Source organism: Rhipicephalus microplus, chromosome X (assembly GCF_043290135.1).
Source record: "Rhipicephalus microplus isolate Deutch F79 chromosome X, USDA_Rmic, whole genome shotgun sequence".
NCBI lineage: Eukaryota > Metazoa > Arthropoda > Arachnida > Ixodida > Ixodidae > Rhipicephalus > Rhipicephalus microplus.
The window spans coordinates 185,691,535-185,713,831 of NC_134710.1; the positions used below are offsets into that span (position 1 = coordinate 185,691,535).

Here is a 22,297-nt window from a genome sequence, read left to right on the forward strand (position 1 = left end):
CATGAGGACGAAAAAAAAACGTAATAACAGATATAAGGACTAACGTAAAAAAGAGTGTCCCAGGGCACGTTTACAGAAATAGTAGCTAACACAGCCTTACCGTGTTCTGGCTGCGTGATCATCTTAGGTCCTTCAATCCTAGACCATGCTTTCTTTCATTTTTTTTTCCGCGTGCCCCAACAGAGGCCCTATATGGTCCGTCCTAAGGCCCGCGGCGGACGTCGCTTTTTGCCGCGCCTATACGTTGGAATCTTTCTCGGCAATCTCTCCGCTTTCGTAAATCCCTCTCGCCTATCTCTTTTTTTCGGTCTCCAATGGCTGCCACGGACTCTCTCTCTCTTTGTTGGATCATTACGCAAATGCGATATTCATTCTTGGCTGAGTGTCTCCCTCATCACTTTCGGCCCCGTATTCATGGCACAGCCCGCCGCGGGAGGGACGAAAAGGCACAACTCCGGCTTTCATATCCGAGTGCCGAAGAGTTTGTCGAACGAGCCTGTTCTTCTCCTAATGACGGCGGCATAAGCTGCGAGAAGTAGGGTGTGCGAGATGCGACTTCCTGTTGGGCTGTTAAATTCTTATTAGCCGCGCGTCTCTCTGTGTATTGCTTGCGCTGCGCCTTATTCTGCGCCCCGTGAGCGCCTGCAGGTCTTTCGCGCTCGTTAGTTTTTGCCAAGGATCGCGCAGTGTGATAGAATACCTCTGTGTGAGTAATTTCATAAAACTAATTCTTGCTTTATTCATCTCTTAATAGATAAGTTTTAAATAATTTTGTCTTCTTTCTTTAAAAGAATTATTCCGATCTAATACCGCCACACTTGTACGTAACGAATTGCGGGTGATTGTTGTGTAATCATTTAATTTTGTGTTAGTGTGTGTGGATTGGAAATTCATTGAAATTTTCTCATTCAGTAACGCTCGCTAAAGCACCCCCCCCCCCCCTGCAGGATCTGTTGCACGTAACCAGCTAGTTTGTTACCAGCTTTGTTAACCAGCCAGTTTGGTACTTTGCAGTCGTGCTATTGCAGTCATAGTGGACCAATGAGGGGCAGAAAAACATGAGAATAGAGCTTGTTTTACGAAGTGATCGCCTATATAGCGAGAAAACATTAAAGGCATCACAATCGCGGGTTATTTTGTTCTGATGCGGCGACGGGCAGGTCGCGCTAGCCGGTGTGAACACCTGTAGCTTTGGATCGTTTCTGGCCGACAATCGCCAATGGTTGCTGTGTGTTTCATTATGGACGGGGAGAATTAGTCTTTAGAATACCATTTTCCAACTTGAAACCAACTGAAGGCTTCGGTAATTTTCGGCGTGTGTGGTTATTTGTAGTAACAGAGATAGGCTCATATATGAAAGCTACTACATGTATTTTGAAACTCTCTGCGGGTGATGTGCCTGAATGTATCCCGAGCGGTACACCTGTGTGACCTCTGTGAATGCAAGCAATAACCGGTACACGCTTCTTGTTGTGGCGCTTTAGGCATGAGGCCTACATGTAGCGTGCGATGTGGAAAAATGTCCCGGCAGGGCCTTATTTACGACGAAGCAGTGTGCGCCATACAACTGGCGTCTCGCAGAGCTATTGGCGCACCTCTGCTGTTCCGCATATCCACTCGCGTTTCAACCGCCTGACGACGCGTCGTAATGACATCGCCTTGTCCATTTTTGAATCGTACCGTCTCGTCTCGTGCACAGGCTGTCGGGTGCGCTCACATCATCTCCCGCCTCGGTTGTACGAGTTGTGCTTTTCCGACTTCCTCGTCACAATCTTCCCCGCGGGAACGCGAGCGGTGCGTAGTTAGTTTCTAGCGCGTCCGCCTACAGCCACGCTGAGGGCGTCGCTTCGGAGGCTGTTGTGCTGTTTCGGGGTCCTCTGGCGCTCGCGTTTCATCCTCCGTTTCTGTCGCTATCGTGGCGGCCCAACTATACCTAGTCGCGGCACGGCCCTCTGCCACCGAGAATGGAAAAACAAAAAAACAAAAAAAAAACCGTGATGCTGCCTCGTTGAGCGCGCGCTGTGCTGGCCGTTTCTGCTGCTGTGCCGCTTGTCGCGGAGGAGAGGGGCTGCCTAATGTGGCTCGTGCCGGGAACGAAAATGGAGAGAGGGAAGAAAAAAGTAAAGCAACTCTTGGTTAGGCACGCGGGGAGAAAATCTTTTGTTCCGCCCGAAGAAGCTTACAAATGACAATCTGAGAGGCGGAGGAAGGTAAACCTTCGCAGAAAGCGAGGCAGAATAAAAGAAAAAAACAAAAAAACTCGGGAGCACTGGGCTGTGGGGAAAGGGGTCGGACAATCCAATTTGGTATTCGGGGCCCTATCGAATGTGTTTCGAATTCGAAATGGATGGCCCGAACCGAATAATAAAAAAGTGGGGGAAGGAGAGAAGCGAGCATTGCGAAGAGGTAGTGAGGGTTGCTCCTAATGGCAGGCAAAGAAAAAGTAGCAAGCGTGTGGGTGTCGGTTCGAGGAGGCAAAATATAAAGGCGCAGAGCAAACCAATTGAACGAGCCTATGTTGATGGCGCCGCGGCGCTTCCTCTGGGGCTGTCTCTTGGCGACCGCTTTTAAGCAGATGCGTCCGGAACCGTGTCTCGCGCTGGTCGCTGGATATTCTCAAGGCTGTGTGACTATTCGGCGCTAGCGAATGTGCAACCGCGATAACCTGCCGAGGTCAATGTTGCGAGCCATTGATTTATGTATTGTGCGTTACCAGAAGGCACACGCTGGTCGGAAGCGAGAGCGCACCACACGCAGCGTCTGTAGGCGTCCTCATGTCCCTACCCTTCCCCATTCCTTTTTTATTTTCTGATAGAAGTAACAGGAGGTGTTAGAGAACGTGCTATTGTTTTCCGTCCTCCTTCTGTTTGTTCTTTTCCCGTATTTTTGTGGAGTGGTGTCATGAACGACCTTGCGAAGAGGCGTCTTTTGTATATATATATATATATATATATATATATATATATATATATATATATATATATATATATATATATATATATATATATATGAAGGTATGGGATATGGCACAACGGGAGCGTTGTCAACAAGGATAAATATATTTATTTCCCAACAGTTTCGGGAGGGGACCTCCCTTCATCAGGGGATGAGTTATACTGACATGAACTTCCTTGCTGCCGCGTCCCTCTCGCCTTGAAAGACGTTTGCGAGAGTGAGAGGGAACTGGAAGAAGGAAAAAAAAAGAGAGAATCAAGACGAAAAAAGAAAGAAAAGAAAGAAAGTAAAAAACAGGAAGAACCACTGTCAACACTGAAAACGAAGCCAACTGTCCGTTCCCTCTCACTCTCGCAAACGTCTTTCAAGGCGAGAGGGACGCGGCAGCAAGGAAGTTCATGTCAGTATAACTCATCCCCTGATGAAGGGAGGTCCCCTCCCGAAACTGTTGGGAAATAAATATATTTATCCTTGTTGACAACGCTCCCGTTGTGCCATATCCCATACCTTCACGAAGACTAACTGGCCCATTGAATTATTACTCCCACTATATATATATATATATATATATATATATATATATATATATATATATATATATATTACAGGCTCGATTTGTTTCCTTGGCGCAGCACGTGTTGTGGCTTGCGCTGTCTTTTTTCCATGTGCTTGTGTGTCCGTGTATGCCAACGAAATAATGGTAATGAAGGGTGTGATGGAAATTTTCCGCGGGGTGGAAAATAATAAGCCTTGCTGGGATCTGCGTATTCTAAAGGACGATCTGATGGTCGCGTTTACCAAGTTGAACGGCGATAATTGATGATCGAACCTCTCGAGGCAATTTTAGCCCCGCCGCGGTGGTCGAGTGGCTAAGGTACTCGGCTGCTGATCCGCCGGTCGCGGGATCGAATCCTGGCTGCGGCGGCTGTATTTTCCATGGAAGCTGAAATGCTGTAGGCCCGTGTTCTCAGATTTGGGTGCACGTTTAAAAACCCCAGGTGGTTGAAATTTTCGGAGCCTTCCACTACGGCGTGTCTTCCACTACGGCGTGTGCGGTGGTTTTGGAACGTGAACCCCTTCCCCCTCCCCACATATTAATCATTCAATCGAGGCTTTCAGGTTTAGCCGGTCCCTCGCCTTGAGTATCTTGGTGAGTGGAAACGGACCCTCGTGCATGACGTACGTCCGCTCTTCTTATCCGATGAGCAGGTTTTGCGAGAATCACAGGGTATCATGTCAATTCATATCGCTGCCCGAAGGCCGCAGCTGGTGCCGCGCCCAGCGACCCCGCGACGCTCTTGTCAGCATCGTGGCCATCATCATCCATCGATCCGCGCCTGGGACAGTGTGTTTGCCTATCGCGAAGCCACGGCTGGTTGGGCTCGCGCATTGTTGTCGCCTACCCCGTCCCGCAATCCACTTTTTTCTTGACGGCCTCTTTCTGTTGTCGAAACTGCACGCCCCAGCTCGAGGGGTCCATGGCGTTTTCTCGTTGCGTTTCCGGGCGTGCTCTGCTCTACGCTGCGGCTGCGCTGACCGGAACGCTCTGGGGATGCACTTTTCCAGGGGCCAGTGCGCCTGGATGCGGTGCTCGGTGGCTATTTTTTGTCTTCCTTTCTCTCTCATGCTTTTCTTTTCTGTCATCCCCCTCCCTAAAATTTTTTTCGCTCAATTGAAACTTTTTTGTTACTGTCGTGCGCGCTACGTAGCGGCCCAATTTCGTCTCAACCCCCCCCCCCCCCTCTCTTCTGACCAGTCGCGTTCTTCACCCCCGTGACTCTATTGACACGCTGCCGCTTTCGTTTGTTCATTTCTCCCCTGAAAAATTTCTGATCGTCCGATCACGTCCTTGCGCTATATTCTTTCTGCTCCCGCGGGAGGTAATTTGAGAGGCCCCCCTTGGACGCTTGCCGGCGACTTTTATTATTGACCGGCTGCGTAGTGTTTGTCGTCGGACGCGTTTCCTCCGGCGAGCCCCCGACCTGTAATAGGCAGCCAGCGTCCTTGCGAGACAATGTGTGGTGGCGCGCTCTTGTTACGCTGCCGCTGCCTCCCCGGAGATCTCTCCTTGCGAGCGATGATCGTCGCGCCTTCGCCAGAAAAAGAGCTGCGAATTGAAAAATGGACGCGTTTCCGAGGCGCACAATGGGCCGCCCTTTTGTTGGCGTCCTTCGCCGTCCCGTGTTAATTTTCTCCTGCGTCTTCTTCATCGATCCACGGAACGAGGCTGAGCCCACTCCTTGGGAATGCGCGTCTCCAGCAGTCCCCGAGGACTTGCTCGTTTCCCTATACGCGCCAGTGGGACCCGTGCAGAGCCAGTAATGAAGCCGCGACCCAGCGCCGTCTTCGGCAGCTTTGTTCCGTGCGTGTCGGACGCTGACCGCGTGTGACACGGCAGCGTGGCGCAAATAGCGCTACCAACGCAGCTCTTTCTGTTGCACCATGCGCCGAGACATAGCGGTCTGTATGTACCTGGTTGAGAGACGCGTGTTCACGGGCTCGTACGTTCTCGTGCCGCAATATACTGCTGAAACACACTCCTTCGAACATACCTGTCATTATCCTGGTCCCACGATCCGTGTCATAGTTGTTATACACTTATCTGTTTTTAAGAAGGCATTTTGTAGTTTTTTCATTCAACTTTTGAAAAAGGCGTAAACACTTGCTTGGCGCTTTTTAGTCATGCGTCGCGCTGGCGCCCTTGGAGCTCACACATAGCACGATACTTGGCGGTCAGGTGGCGTATGCTTCGTTGTTGTGGAAATATGGAAATGCGCACCTTTACTTTCAGCATTTCTCTCCATCCTTTCAGTTTTCTGTTCACCGTGCGCGCACTCAGCTGGTCGGGCGTTGCGAAAAGGATTGATCAGCGTCTCTGCTGTACTTATGATCGATGTCGCGCTATGACGAAGGCCGTCGCCGCGAATCTCCCCGAAAAAAAGGTGTCGTACGCACGCGCCTCGGAAGAGAGCTCCTGACGGCGTTGGGCGAGCTCATCGCGCTCGAAGCTGGAACTATTTCCGGGTGGCTCCCCAGTTCGCATCGCTCTGCAGAGTCGCCTTTCATCGCCCACGTTTTCTCTGAACGCGTGCGTTTTTGATTGACGCCGCTTTTGTCGTGCTCCCGTGCCAGTGCCTCTCGTCATCTCTTCGTCCCGTGGTCTTCCTTTTCTCGTGGCCGAGCGCTGCTGCTGAGTCACGCTCACTGTTTTTGCAGTTACGGGGCATTTTCGTCTGATGAAAAGGAGTCGCTAGCGCCAGTTGAGTCGACGCAGAGTTTATAATGCTGCCTTGCTTGTGTTTGCGTTGGGTAGACACTTTCGGGACCATTCATACGCCCCGATGTGAGATAACGGATAGTATACAATACATGTTATACAGAGCGTGATACTTGTACGTCTCAGACGAGAATTCTGGCAAAGAGAGTTCACTGTGGTGTCCAGGACAATTAATCGAACATGCGTAGGGCACAGGTCACACGTACGCAGATTGGTCCGGTGCTATGAAGCACAAGTCACTTGTGATCCAGGTACGTTAACGTTCATGAGGTATCCCGCAATGCATTCCATTGCTTTAGTGACAGACTTGTTAATGCTCTTATGCGTGCGAGAGAAGTGGTGCGCTGGATATTGGTACACATGTCATTGCTGTATTGTTACATTTCACAAGGAACATTAGGTATATTGTGGACGCGAATTTTGAACACCAGAAATCTCAGTGTAGAAACTTGTGGAAGCCACTGTATACATTGAGAAGACTGTTGTGTAAGAAAATAAAATCACAGCATATCCACGGAGTGAATGATGATGAGTGGGGTGAAGCGTCCGTCCGTACGTGTGTCCGTCCGTTCGTGCATGCAGACAGAGCGCGCGTAACACCGACGAGACGCGAGCCAAGGAAGCCGAGCGCAAGCGTCTTCAACGCGCCCGCCGCTCTGCTTCGTCCATGCCCCACCAACGATCCGCCACGTACGGCGACTATCGAGGAGACTGAGAGAGGCACTCGTTCTCCGCGTACCCAGGCACAGGCCGCGCTGCAGCCAACCGGAGAGTTAGTTACTGTATATGCTACCTTTAGGTAGCAGAGTTGCGCGTACTTTTTCCTTCGCCGCTCACGCCGCTATTCGGCGAGCGCTACCACGTGGTACAAAGTGACGTCAAATGGGATCGTATTTTTCTCCTGCGCGCGTGACGAGTGGCTTCACTGCACAGCCCTTGAACATGATGCGGACGTATGCGCAACTCTGCTCCCGTAGGGAGCATATACAGTAACTCTACGAATAGTAGCGGTACAGCTCCATCTGGAATATCCTCACTCAACTGCAGTTTGTATGTACTCCTATGAGACAGTGCCGTCTATTATACTGTTCGGGAAATACTGCCGTCTTTTCTTTCTCGTCTCTTCTCTCGGTTACGCGTGACGCATGATAAGGTTAGACTAAGAGGAGCTTCGCCCCTAAAAAATCAGAATAAAATGTGACCGCATAAGCTAATCATATACGGGGTGTGTTCAAAAAGTATGGAACTTTTGGTCGACGGAAATGCATTTACTTATTGCAAGGTAAACAGCAGTAATTAACTTCAAATTACTCTCCTCGGTAATGCACGCACACCTCTGTCAGCGCTCCCGCCATTGTTAGAAGCACATCTGGAATGCTTGTATAGTAATGGTGATCAGGGCTGTCGCAGTCGGAAGGTGGTTTGCTGTCTATTGATGTTTTGTGATCATTGAGATGTTATGCCCCTCCATTATCCGAAAGATGCTTGTGGCATCATCACCGAAAGGCGGTTGAATCTTGCGAGTAGTTTACACTTCGGTATCGCCAAGCGTTTGACAAATCCGATGCAATATCGGGACTCACGTAATTCTGTCAGTCAACAACTTGCTGAAATGTGATAAGCGCTCTGTATGTCTTCATCACTTATGGGGTGAATGCGACAACAACAACAAAAAAAAAATAAAGGCTCAGTACATCTGCGTGCTTTGTCTGAAAGGTCGTCGAAAAAAGGCTATAGTTTTCTGCCGGCCGTACTACATGAGTCCTGGAGCATGCCTCGTATCGAGTGGGTTGTATTTCATCATTTATGTTTCCATTGCTTCAGACTGTACCTCCTCTGTGTGGAATAGGTCGCATCTGGCTGGCATTGATAAAATGGAGGCGCTGCGTGAAATATGGACGCCATGTGGCAGTGGTCCCGGTAAACGTGAGCTTGTGCTCATGTTTCCCAACACTTCCATGCTCATGTTTCCAGAACCACTGTCTGGTGGCAGCACAATATCGTCGGTAGTGGGGAGCCTACATGACCAGATTTTTAAGGGTGGAGGCATCACAAAAAGTGCCCTAAACAACTCAGCCAAAATCAGCGAGCAATCGGGCACCCTGTTGCCAGCTTCCGCCAAATTTAACGTAATTTTTTGTGCGCCGCCATTTTGGGGCTAGCCGTACACCCCCCACCCCTCCGCTACTCGTGATCTACAAGATTATTAGTGACTTGCAGTGTACTTTCAAAGGCCCTTTTTCAGGCTAAAACCTTATTAAGGCTAAAACCTCCGATACATCTCATCAGACAGGAGAGGTCGGTGGCGTCCAGCAGCGTCGGCGTCAACACGAAGTATTAGATGCATCAAGTGCGAAATGTAACCGTCGGTGGCATCGTCCAGCGTCGGCGTCAACACGTTATACCAACGCCTCCCGTTACAATCATCAAGCTCGAAACGTAACCGTCGGTGGCGTCCAGCATCGACGTCAACACGTTACATGCAAAGCTCAAAAAGTAACCGTTGGTGACGTCGTCCAGTGTCGGCGTCAACACGTTACATGCATCAAGCTCGAAACGTAACTGTCCGTCCGTCCGTTTCGCCCCACTCGTCATCATTCACCTCGTGAATATGCTGTGATTTTTTTGTGCTACCTGGGACTTCGTGTATCTACTGCTTCGAGTTGACGCCGACGCAGGACGACACCGACTGTTACATGTCACGCTTGATGCATCTACCGTTTCGTGTTGACACCGACGCTGGACGCAACCGACGGACACTTTTCACGCTTGATGCATCTACTGCTTTGTGTTGACGCCGACGCCGAGCCGTATTCTTGAGGATGAAATGGAAGCAGGCGTACACGCAGGCCGGGCCGGGCCACAATATGGCGTGACAGTGCGGCATTGTCGTCTGGCAACATTGTGTTTTGGTGGGCGGAGGACCTAGGGGAAATCCCAAATGCATGTGTACTGTGCTTTGTTAGTGCACATTAAAGAGCACCAGGTGGTCGAAATTTCTGGAGCCTCCACTGAGGCGTGCCTGATGATTGCATCGTAATTTTGGCACTTAAAAGCCCCATAAATTATTATTATTATTATTATTATTATTATCATTATTATTATTATTATTATTATTATTAGAGCAGCTGAAGTTCCTCGATTGTATATCTTGTTATATATGTCTCCGTAAGAAACTCAATATTGACTCCGCGTTGATTTGTCTATCCCGTTTTATGTATTCCGACGATAGCTATCATGTGCCGAAATGACGATACTTACGTTTGTGTGCGGCGCATTTCTGGTTGATATAGCTTGAAGTTCACGCGAGGTATGGTTATCTTGTAATTGTGACGTGTGGCACCTTTTATCGTTTTTCAGTCGCACATCTCACTGCCTTTGTATGCTCCTCGTACGACCTTATCGACAGTTTTCCTTAAATTCACTTATCCCCGGCCGCTTCAGAGTCGCCGGTCAACATGGCGGGAGCCCTGACATCCATGGCGTTGTGTGTTGAAAGCATCTCCCTCCTCTGTCGACGCCTCTGGTGCGTGTCTCGCGACGGGGAACGACGTGGGTTCCTTCTGCGAAACGTGCGTTTCTTTGCCGCAGCAGCCTTGGCAGCCGCGCCTTTGTCAAGTTGTGTCCCACGGCTGTACCGTGCCGCGTGCGGGACTTTGCGGCGGCAGCGCGTTTGTATTGACCCTGTTTCGCTGAGATGTCACCGCCGGGGGTGTCGATTTGTTTGCGAGAATGTTGACGTGGCGCGGCCGCTTGCGCCTGGAGCCGGCTTTGTTTGGCAGCCGCTGTCGCGAGGAAAGCCGCTGCGCGCCCCCGTTGGGTCTGTTTACTTTCATCATTCCTAGCGGAGCACTCCTTTCCCGCTTGGTATGGTGCTGAAATCTGATAACACGTGGGACGCTCTTTAGGCAAGCTGTCGCCGATGACGAATATTGTACGCAACAGGTCCGCCTTTCGCTCTCGTTGTCCCGCTCACTCGTCTGCAGCTACAGCTTGGAGATTTCTGTCGCTCACGTCCTCGTTATGGGATCCCGCCCGCGCTGCATTAGTGATGACGAACCAGAACGAATGTTGTCATTCACTTCCCACAGCAGAGTGCCGCGTTCTTCCTTGTTTTTTCTTTCTCCGGGAAGTTTTTTGTGTGTGCACTGTCAGTGAAACTCCTGACAAGCTCCATCTTGAGGCCTGCGTACTTAGATTTAGTCCCGCCTTCACAAACCAACTTCACCCTTATCTTTCTTTTGCCTTATTTTTTCTTAGTGCTTCTGGTAAAGTATGTTGGCGTTCGCAAACCAATAGTGTAGTTTAACCAGTTACCGTTCTTGCGCCACAATAACGCACGTATAAAGTGTACAGAAACTTCAGGAAAACATGAGATTGGGATGACGTTGGTTTGTGAATACGGTCCTTGAGGGCACGTTAGCGAACCTCATGTGGTCGAAATTTCCAGAGCCATACTGACACTGTACACTTAAAAAAAAAGTTGCACTTACTCGATTTACTATGTCATATGTGACAACCCCGTTAGTAAGTGGTTAGTGAAGGGAGGTTCGTCACCGTTTCTATACCGTCGCCGTTACGAACGCATTAGTACTGGCTACTGTCATTCTCGCTCTTAACTAGCAAAATATCAGTAGCGATGTCTTGCTACCGATGTTTTCGGTACTTTTAAAATAAATTTTTCCACAAACAACACTCAAATGACATTCCAAGAAGTTCAGAAGGCAGCCACGTAACCAACATTTTTTTTTTTCATTTCCGAAATATTGTAGCAGTTCGCTGTTTTCAACGCAGTAAATCAGCACAGCTTTTTTAGAATACTTTAGAGATGGTCGCAAAGTGGAATGACCCTAATGACGGCGCATGGTAACTCGTCGCAGTCTTTCCGTGGAACCACATTCAAGTACCTCCTCGGTCGCCGCTGAATGCTTGACAGTCTGTGTTTTTAAAGCAGGCACGTTGTTAGTGTCAACGCGAAAATGTTATTATGTGTACATGTGCACCGTAACCGCCGAAGCATTGATTTACTACAGCAACCGGCGTTGATGACTCTAACATTTTCCTGCGGCAGCGGGCGACTGCTCACGACAGGTTCTCGCAGAACTGACTGCGCTGTGTTTCTGAATCGCTGTTTTGTTCTTTCCCACTTCACTTGATCAGCAGACGCCCTGGCGTAATGGCCGGCCGCGATCGTCGAGGGTTACCGCAGTGGAGAACCTGGTGCCAGACCTGCGCCGGCTGGCGCATGTGGCTGGGTGGGGCTCCGACTGCCGTGCGCGATAAGCGCATCTCGTAATGATTCGGCGCCCAGTTCCTTCGCTATCTCGAACACCCCGTGTGGGTTCGCTTAGTTCGTAACCTGCCTATCGCTATCGGTGGGCCGAACATCGAACCGGTTTCACGCCGTGTGCGCGAAAATGAAGCGTGCTGCCTCCTTTTGCGATAATACTCTCTGGGAGCAGCGAGAAATGTTCGTCCGAGTTTTGGCTGGCAGTGATTTACGACGGCGGCGCGAAGAGTCGCTTCATTTGTATCGTGCCGATCCGTGAGCGTTAATTACTTTGGTTGGCCATGATGGGGAGTGAGCACCGATTCCTGTTTTTGTTATTGTTCCTTTTTTAACCCTCTCCTGTTATCTCGAGAGCAGCATTAAGGTTACTCCTAATGAACGGGTTCGGCCCGTCGGGGAATGTTTTCTGTTTTCCACTCTCGCATTTGGTGCATGCAGTACTTGTAGGCAGGGATTTACGGCTTAGTTCTGCAGTACGCGACGTGGGATCATGGTGGCATGGATGTTATGGAATCCACACCCACAAAGCTATTATACATTTTAATCTTTATTGCGTTTCTTTCTTCATGAACATGTTGTTTGTCAAATGTGTCGATCATCCACACTAAGTGTACAGTTGCGGACCAAAAGCGGCTCTTTTATATTTTCTTTGCTGCGTAATTCTGTTGGTTCTCAAAAAAAAAAAGCTATTTGGTTCACCCTGTATTTCCCGCTCATTGATACATACAACGCTGTTTTCTTTGGGCACCCCCAACCTAACCGCTTCTCCTTTCCATGGTGCAGTGACCAAGTACATCCGCATTGGAATTGGCGACAAGAACGACAACCCGCCGTACTTCGGCCAGGCACTCTACGAGGCTGAGGTAAACGAGGACGAGGATGTGCAGCACACTGTCATCACGGTCACTGCCAAGGACAAGGACGAATGTGAGCGCTGTTTGCCTGCTTGTTCGTATTTCGAGGCATGTGGCCAGGACGCGTTGTTCGGGCACGCGAATCTCTAGACTCCTCTTGTTTGTTCTCCGAAGCTGCGTCAGGTCGTCCTTGCGATTAGTAATAGTAAGGCGACTACAAGCAGCTGTAGCAGTTATACAGAGTTGCTGTCGTTTCCTCGCGACTCCCACGAGCGCGCGACGCCGAACGATCATTTTCTAGCAATATTGTCGTATTTTTTTCTCTTTTTGCATTGCCTTAAATTTCGAGGTGTATAAAGAAAAATATACGGCGATGCCGCATAGAATATACAGTTAATTCCCTGTATTACTTAATGAATTTGCGTTAGGGTGTGTTCCAATTCTTAGACAGCGCGTGGACAGTCTACGCAGACTGCTTAAAAAGACAGCACCGAGCCCATGCTGTCCGGAAATAAGAACAAGTCTAGACGGCTTTTACGCGACAAGGCGCCACCTCGCGTCGAGAAGAGAAAGCCAAAATGAACAAACATAACGGTTGTATTTTCTGGCCTATTTTGTGTGGAAATCTAAAAAAAATTAAACGTTACTCACATCGAGCGTCTGAAGAAGCGTCTGCTTGTGTGCAGACGACCATTCCAGCGAGATTCGATCTATCTGAGCGATTCGCTGAGCCGCCATCTTGTTTAGACAGCAAAGTAGCCTGCATCGTATTTGTCTACGATGCGGTCTTCTTGGAGCTGTCTACTTTGCCGGCTTCGTGAGAATAGGAAAAAATTTTCAATCATGAACCTTATCCAACTAGCCCAACTAGCCCAACTTGCCACCTCGCTGGACTGGGACTTTAGATGGCCTCCGTCCATTTAGCTGTCTATTTAGCCGTCTACGGTGAGCCGTCTACGGTGAGCACCTTCTATGGAGGTGACCCGCCTTCTATTTGTTCTTTTATGATAACTTCGTTCACGAGAGAAAGAGAGAGATAGAAGACATTATTTCACAGAATGCGCCGGCAGTTTAGTCTTGGTGCCTTCAGGGGGCGGCTTCGTTCACGAACTTGTTTTTTGCGCTGGTAAATGTTGCGTATCAGGTGATGTGGCGCACATGAACACTCTAGTACACCGACATTTAGTGCGCAGCTTAACACATTAATCGCAAGGGCACAATGGTGTACGGCAACGTTGGTGAATGAGGAATAATGAGTGACGGCGGATTACTTCCGATCATAAATATATTGATATTGCTGAGTTAAGATAGTGCGGGTGCTAAGACCACATGAATGAACGCCGAAAGATGTAAATTGGCCACAAAAAAAAAAGACTTGAAATTAGTTTGACGTTATTGTATTCGTATCGTAACTAATTAATGTTTTGATAATAACCGCATCAGAATATCCTCGAAAAGTGTGCGCCAATCTTTTTTTGTAACTGGTGTTTGAATAACGCTTTCCAAATGTTTATTGACGCTTGAAAAAAAAGAGCCGAAGTGTAACAATTGGGTAAATTTAGGCCGTCTAGAAGGGAGAATTGAAGTTGTGAATGAAATTTTCAGGTGTAACTTGTACACCGCAGTATGCTCGAAGCACTTGCCTAGCCCTAAATTGTCGTCACTTGAACCGGAAGCATTTGCTTCTACTACATTATTTTGGCAGTTTTGCATAATATCTGGGGCTTTTATTTACATCCCAAAACCACGATATGCTTATGAGAGATGCCGTAGTGGAGGGCTCTGGAAATTTCGACCACCTGGTGTTAGTACATAGGCCATTTCGCCTCCATCGAAGTGAGACCGCCGACACGGCGGGTATCGAGCCAGGGACCTTCGGGTCAGCAGCCGAGCACCCTAGCCACTGTTCTGCCGAGACGGACTCGCAATTTTTCAGACTGCCCATCTGCATTGACGGCGCACATTCGTCCAGTTGTCAAAAACATTTCTGTAACGCTCCCATTTCAGCGATTCTCCTTGCTTTTTCTGCCCCGCCGCGATGTCCTAGTGGCTAAGGTACTCGGCAGCTGACCCGCAGGTCGCGCGATCGGACCCCGGCTGCGGCAACTGCATTTTTGATGGAGGCGAGTATGCTTTAGGCCCGTGTGCTCAGATTCGGGTGCACGTTAAAGAACCCCCGGTGGTCAAAATTTCAGGAGCCCTCCACTACGGCGTCTCTCACAATCATATGGTGGTTTTGGGACGTTAAACCCCACAAATCAAATCAGTCCTTGCTTTTCTGACATTTTTCTCTCCTCCTATTCTTTCGTGTGCGTTATGTGGTCTTAGTTTATATGATCCTTATTGAACATCTCAAATGATGAATGGTGGTCTATCACTCAAGAGGAAGGTATATAACTGTTGCATCTTGTCGGTACTTGCCTACACTCTTAAAAAAATGGAGTGACGTACTCTCCATTTAGGGAGGAACGGCGATGTCCCCAATGTTCGTCTTCAAATAGAGAAACGTTGCTCCCTCATCCACGGAGAAACACGTTTCTCCTTATGAAAATCAACATGGCTGCCCCCCGGCGAAGCGAGTAGGCTTAGCAAATGCAACGATTCTCGACTGGTAAGGAGTACACGGCGCTGAAAGTTACAAAAAACGGTCCCGCTGAGCTTGATATTGAACGAAATTGTTATAAAAACAAGCAGACGAACCTGTGGCGGTGAACAGATCGCGAAAGAGAACGATGGAGCAAGTACGTTTCGTTCGGTCAGCGAAGCCACGTTCACTCCGAAAGACACGGTTTCTGCAGAGCCCTCACCTGAAGAGTGCATGCTAGGCTTGCTGTATTTATTTCTCGCAGATTCACATAGTGTAGCGACGTTATCCATGCGCTTACGGGTCCGCAGGTCACGAGATGTGCCTCCAAACCGTACACTCGATCGCAGCGAAACCATTCCGAATCCGTAGTGCAGCTTTGATAGATAGATGTTCAACGATATATAAATGGCTGGAGGTGTGAGAGCGTCAAAGCAATGAAGTAGGTGGTAAGGTGGCGCCATCTGGAGGGATTGATCAAAGTTAAAAAAAAAGTTGACTGCCGCGACGTTTGTTGTTATTACCTACTATCACAGCTCCCTTGCGGATATTTTACGCATCAACCCATTCAAGACCACTTATGGACACCGAAAGCCTATTATGTGCTAATGCAATCTATATAGCTACACATGCACACATGGTCACATAGTACACAAATAGTACGCAACAAGTACACTAGCGTATACGCTAACAAGTACGCAACAAGAGCACAATCAACCATTCAAAACCAAGGGCTCACACCTCGACGTGTTTACTCACACTCTACTGTGAAAGCGCGCCAGCTTATATAGCGATGAATTTCAACTGACCCGAGTGGCACAGGTTACAAGTAGGTTTTCTTACACTTTTTTTCACGTTTTTTATCAATACCACAACATGCGCACACGTAAATATATTGTATCTGATGCTTAGGTAAACTTAAGTTAATCAATTGTTGCACAGTAATGAACGGAATAATTACTAGAGCTTATCAGGTTTTCACGAAGGCGGATGCCCCAAACCGTGCTTAGAATGCCCACGGCAATTCGAACGCGGCGCCATCTGTCGACCACTGCCACAGTTACTTTTTTTTTTCTTGAAGCCTCTGAGAGTGCAAACACTTGCCACGCGTTAGCCATTTCGGAGGTCACGTTTTTTTTTTTTCTTACTTGGAGAGGGCGCAGCATGCAGACCAAACTTTGTCTCCGTCGTGGTAGGTGTTCTGTGGTCACGTCGACCTCGTTTAGTTGTTTCGTCTTAACGTTTGCTTATATTTTTTTTACGTGCGTACCACAAGTGTGGCCGTTAGCCATGGATATAGTACACCACTAGCCCTTCAATGACAATGTTTTAATGCGGTAACGAGCGTCCTAGCAGTGTATACGTACGTTACAACGCGGGTCCTGCGAGATAAATAACCGATGACCTCGCATCCGACGGTATTTTTTCGTGAGCCATGACAGTGGCTGTTGGCGTCGCGGAAGCTCTCATACTTGAGTGGAGGAACTATCGCTGCAGTGCGCAAGTTTACTATAACTTTATAGAATGTTGTGCCTGCATACTTTTCTGCTTCAGATGCCTCTCGCGATTCGCCTCGCGTGTCAACTTGCAATCATAGTGCGTGCCACAATTTTGTTGTTATCGCTGTGGCTGTGGTGGTTATTACTCTGGATTCGGAATACTCTTTTCACAAAGGTGAGTGAGCGTTAGTACTTACTTGCTGTGCACAGCTGCTACTAGATGTGGATTTTGTGTTGAGTTTCTCACGACAAAGGAGAATCATGGACGAGAAAGACATACTGCTCGCGTGCATAATTCCTTCCTACTTCTAAGTGCTGGCATGGGCAATTCAAAACGAATGCGGTTGAGAATTTGGTTTAACCTACAGAAGTCATTGGTTCACTTTTCACAAACGTTTAGTTATGATGATGTTTAAAAAGTTTCTGATGGTTTTAATCTAGTCTGGCGAATAAACGCTCGGTGAAACTTCGCAGCCTGTTTCCCTTTGTGCTTTCACCTGCCGGGGTAGCATAGCCTTATTGGGTGTCGTGTGACTATGCTGATGGACGCAGGTACGACTTCCGGCCACGGCGGCCGTATTCGAATGGGGGTAAACTGCAAAGAACATCCATATGGTGGTAGTGGCACGTATAACTCTATCAATTGTATATGATCGTACTTTCACGCATGGACTGTAGAGTGGTATCGGGTTTTCTACACTATTGAAAAAATAAGTGTGATGCTTTTTTACGCGCCTCGTTGAATTCATGAGTGCTGTTGGTGCCGTGCGAAACTAAAAATGCGTGGGCTTACCAAGTATGTCGACACCGAAAAAAATCATTATTTTTTTTACACTCTAAGGTAATCGATAAAGCAAGACTGCTTGGGAGGCAGAGCTCCTTGTATTTGTGACAAATTCGTAGTATGAAACAACACGAGACACACATGGAAGTGTGCGGAGCATCGTGCGAGTGCCTGACGATAAAAAAAAAAGAGAGGCTTTTACTCTATACTAATAAAACAAAAGAAAACGTCATTCCTGCATTGCTTACAACAATCTTAGGTTAAAGCAATCGCTCGCGACTGGCCGCGGGCGGCTATAGGCTTGGCGTGCGCATGCGCGCGAGCAAGACCCCCGTGATTGAGGAGTAACTTGAACGCTGAAGGACTGCTTACAACAATCTTAGGTTAAAGCAATCGCTCGCGACTGGCCGCGGGCGGCTATAGGCTTGGCGTGCGCATGCGCGCGAGCAAGACCCCCGTGATTGAGGAGTAACTTGAACGCTGAAGGAGAAACGTTGCTCCTTTGGTCCTTGCCGCGAGAGGGCGCGACAGGTAAAGCGCCCGAAAGGGAGGAAGTCGCTGCGCCGAAGGAGGAACGGAGCCCGTTTCTCCATTCTCGCTCCCTTTTTTTTTAGAGTGTACTGAGCAAAAACCTGGAGGCTTACAAAGAGTGTTCAACTCAAATTAAGGATGACCCAGCGAGCGATGGAAATTAAAATGGTAGGTGTAACTTTAAGAGACAAGAAAAGAGCAGAGTTGGTCAGGGAACAAACCGGGGTTAAGGATATCATAGTTCAAATCAAGAAAAAGAAGAAATGGACATGGGCCGGGCACGTAGGCAGGATAACCGCTGGTAATTAAGGCTGACTGGCAAACGCACGAGGGGGCGACCGAAAGTTAGGTGGGCCGATGAGATTCAAATGTTCGCCGGTATAACGTGGCAGCAGGACGCACAAGACCGGGTTGATTTGCGGATCATGGGAGAGGCCTTTGCCCCTCAGTTGGCGTAGCCAGGCTGTTGCTGATAGTGATGATTGAATATCATAGCACTTCCCAGACCTCTCCCGCTAATATGTTCGCCGCTGCCTTTATGTACGGTATTTTTCTCATTCGGGCAAAGCGACGAAGCTAAACCTTGCTTGTCCGATGGTTACAGATCACGATGCACTCGTGATCGCTTTGACGTGGTTCCAGCTGACGAGGCACCAAATCGTATTAGGCTCGCTCTAGCTAGCAGTGGTGGGAATGCTAACATCCTTAATCCGCCGTTATATGAAAGCGGCCCCACGAGCTGCAGGCGCGGCGTCAGAGTGTCTTCTTTTCGGGAGCAATCGTGGCACGTGAACGGCGCTCGAGCTGGTTAGGCGGTGTTGACTTTCGCGTCACGGATTTCGGCGATCAAGGGAAGTCAACGCGGGCCCCGCTCCCTTCGTGGACGCCACCTGGGCGGCGCGCACCTGCAGCCATTATCAACTATCGGGGGCCACCGCAACAGATTGCGCGCTCCGGCGCCTGCTGGAGTGGAGCTTCGCTTGGATCGTGCTGCGGCACTGTGCGGCGAATGACTATCGAGAGGTGTGCGAGGGTGGCATGTTTAGTATGCGCCCGATGTCGCCGTTTTGTGCACTCTTCCCCCATCGATTGCTGCTGCCGCGCTATAGCAGAACCGGCGCCTCTCAATCAGGCGACGGTGCTACGGAAGCGAAACGCCGTGGAGGGGCGCTTTGCAGGGTGCGTTATAATTAAGCTTTAACGAACCTTAATTGGAACACCGTGGAACCGCGACTGTGAAGCCCTACTTCGATCGAAGGAAGAGGGAAGGTGCGCTCTCTTTCGAGCCCCTTCTCGTCTGCCGTTTTTTGGCCCTTCTTTTCCGAGCGGCCACAACGGCTGTTACCCGTACTCGGCCAAATTCGTAAAGAATCCGCATCTCGTTGGTGTGCTGTTCCTCCTCTTTTCCCTATAGTCTGGCACGTTCATTCGCGAACCTAGGCGGTCCCGTTGTCTGGGGTTGAAGCGCACCGATGCTAGCGGCTACCGCGTACAGAACTAGCGGTCCTGCGCGAGAGCCCCAAAAAATCTTCGCAGTTGTTAGATTAAGTTTCCACGCCTTTCGATATCTTCCGAGGCCGTGAGCGCGATATCTTTTACAAAGAGAGCATCCTGGCGGAACAAAAAAAAAAAAAAAGCAAGCCTGCGCAATTAATGCGTGCCTCCGTGGGGCCCGCATTGTTTGATTCAGCTCACTATACAATGGTGCATTTAATGCAGTCTGCTTCATCCAGGAGTGTGGCGGTCGAGAGCCGTCCACTCGTTGTTGTTCTCTGTTCCGGCGCTTAAATGACTGGGGTGAGTCAGCGAACTCTAAAGAATTGTATGCCGGCGGCCCGGGGCAGCAGCGTTGCTTCGGGGGCGAACGATTTCGGCGCGCGCTCTTCCAGGACAAAAGATGCTTGGGCGTTTGCTCTGCTGCTGCGCTGGCGTTGAGCGCTCCCCTCCGCCCCCGCGCATCGTTGCGAGGCATTTAGTGCGGCTGGCGATTTTTCTTGGGGCGCCCTCTTTCGGCGCAGCTATCGGTTTCCCGTTGTACTCGCTTTCAGTGAGAACTGCAGTTGGGGGTGCTCTGTCTGTTTGGCCGGCCACGCCTGCACTCGGGCTTCTTCTTCCTCTCTTCATCGTCGGGGCCCCGCCGAGCCTTGTTTCGCCTGCAGTGAAATCTGGAAGGGGCCATGAATGAGCTGATTGGGCGAAAAGAATGATGGAGTAAATGGGTCAAAAATGGTGGAGGGTGCTCTTTCTTCCGCGCCTGAAAAGCCGCCCTCGCCTTCTCACTCCTGTTATACACACAGTGGCCTTTAGTTTCCTCCAAGTAGCCTTCCTTTATATATTCTTTACCAACTGTCGTTATTCACGCGCTTCTTGTTTTCTTGATATATATCCTTTTTTGAGAAGGGAGGGGGGTGCTTTTATCTTTAACAGGGACGCAGGCCGGTGGGATTTTTTCCCCTCGTCAGTTTGATGGATCTAGCGTCGCGTTTCTGATTTCGCCCTCTAGGTAATTAATCTTCTCTCCTTCCACTGTTCTTCCGTTTACTCATCATTAATATATATATATATATATATATATATATATATATATATATATATATATATATATATATATATATATATATATATATATATATATATATATATATATATATATATATATATATATATATTTCTGGCCTCCCGAGTCAGTTTACAGCACACCTCAGTCCTTGAAAGGTGCCGTGAAGCTTCCTTCGGGCAAAGGAAGCGTCGTGGCAATGGCTCGAGATTACTTCTTGCTCTTACCTTGTCAACCCGTCAAGTGCTTCGCTCAAGCTCGTCTTGGAACCCGTTATTTAATAACTTGGAAGCGGGGTGGGGTCAGTCTAGCGACATGCAGCAGAATGTTAACACTCGCGAGCCTCTATAGGGCGAGAACATGGGCCCGGGCTGTGTCGTTGATCTACTGACTATTCAGTGTTGGTTGTAGCGCTTTGAGATCACTCTCTAACCGCTTTATTCCCAGACCAGCCTGATTGTGCCTTCAAAGAAGGGAGATAGCAACTGGCCACGTAAGTTGAACAATTTGTTTCATTGTGGGCAACATATGAGCGCGTTGTCGTGTCGCTTAATACGCGGCGGGCAACGCGAGCAGCCAGCCGAGCGGTGTTACCGAGCCAATAACCACTTCGTTCACTATCTTCTGGACGTTGCAGTTCTCGGCATTTTGCACTCTACGGACCCAGTTTGCTACTTGAAATTGGGTATTCTTGTGAAAACAGGCCAAATGATACTCTAAAATGGAGCAGTGGTATAGCTTGCCCTGTTGTTCTTTCACTAATACACTGCAGCTGTTAATTGCGCGATGCTCGCTAATTATTGCCTGGACCAATGCATGTGCCCGTTAATTCATATCAGGTGTCTATCAAGGTCAAAATTTGTCGGCGGGAGTAGTCGAAAGCTTGACAGAAAGTCTGTCGAGTCTCTCCATTCGGGCGCCTTGTGTACGGCTTCCCGCAGCTGTTCTCAACGCCTCATCTTTATTGCATACATGCACAGGATTGGCAGCCGTATTGCACCAAGTTGGGGACGCTTGGCGAGAGCCGGGACAGGCACTCTTGTCTTTCTGGAGGATGAATTGAGCGAAGCGCTTAATCTTCAGTTGCCGAAGTGGCGTAACAATAACCGAAATGTGTGAATAGCAGAAACGACAAGCAGGGCCGCGTGTCTTGTTCGTACATTCTGTAATCTCAATGTGACGGGCAAGTTCAGTTCGAGAGGACGCTCCTGCAGCCGGGCTATTTCTTCACTGTTGCTCCAGACGCGTTTCCCAACGGTTCTCGAGTATGCCCCCGTATTCGTCGGCAGCCTTTGGAACGACTGTTTTTTGCATGAATTCCCCATGCACGCGCCGAACCCGAAATGCCGACTAAGCTTGTGAAATCAAGGCAACACGTGTGTGAGTTTTCAAGAACACAAAAAAGAGGGGGAATGTGAACTGGGGGGCTGGAGAAGGATTAGGGTGCAGGGAGATACAGAGAGAGTATGGTACGATTTAGTTTATTGCTAGCACTTTGAAAACGTATTTCACTAAACTTCGGAAGCGGTTAGAGACCTGAAATATAAGTTCAGATGCTGTCGTATCCCATTGCATGTTTCACAAACTCCGCTTGCTATAACACTTCCAGCTCGCAGAAGCACTATGAATGTTGTTTTATGGCCTCCGGGAGGAATGTCTCAAATCCGGCGTCATAAAGAGGCACATTACCCCTGAAGCGTCCCCTTATGCTTGTCCGTGGCTTGAGATAAGGGAATGTAACCACAAGACGCTCTTGAATTGTCATTTTCCTCGATCTAGATGTCGCGCTTTCACGGTTTTTAAGGTAAGTTTGCGTTCTTCGATGACTGAGACATTGGGAGTGGCCCGGGCATACTGTGGTTGTGCGCTCATATACGACTTCTATCCTCCTTGGATGTCTGCGACGACCTGAACGGAAGTTTCTTTGCGCGCATTCACACGATGAGTGGACCAGGTCAATGCTGTA

The 22,297-nt window shown here is 48.9% G+C and overlaps 1 protein-coding gene across 7 annotated transcripts in view; it reads left to right on the forward strand.

Annotated features, from left to right (window-relative positions):
- Positions 1–22,297, forward strand: part of CadN (neural cadherin) — a 307,286-nt gene that overhangs the window by 180,241 nt on the left and 104,748 nt on the right. For all 7 annotated transcript variants that reach the window (XR_005110559.2, XM_037428692.2, XM_037428688.2 and 4 more), the window contains exon 16: positions 12,306–12,449. Coding sequence is in view for 6 of the 7 variants with exons in the window: in XM_037428692.2 (XP_037284589.2) it covers positions 12,306–12,449 (144 nt within the window). In the remaining variant the exon portion in view is untranslated. The remainder of the gene's footprint in view (positions 1–12,305; positions 12,450–22,297) is intronic.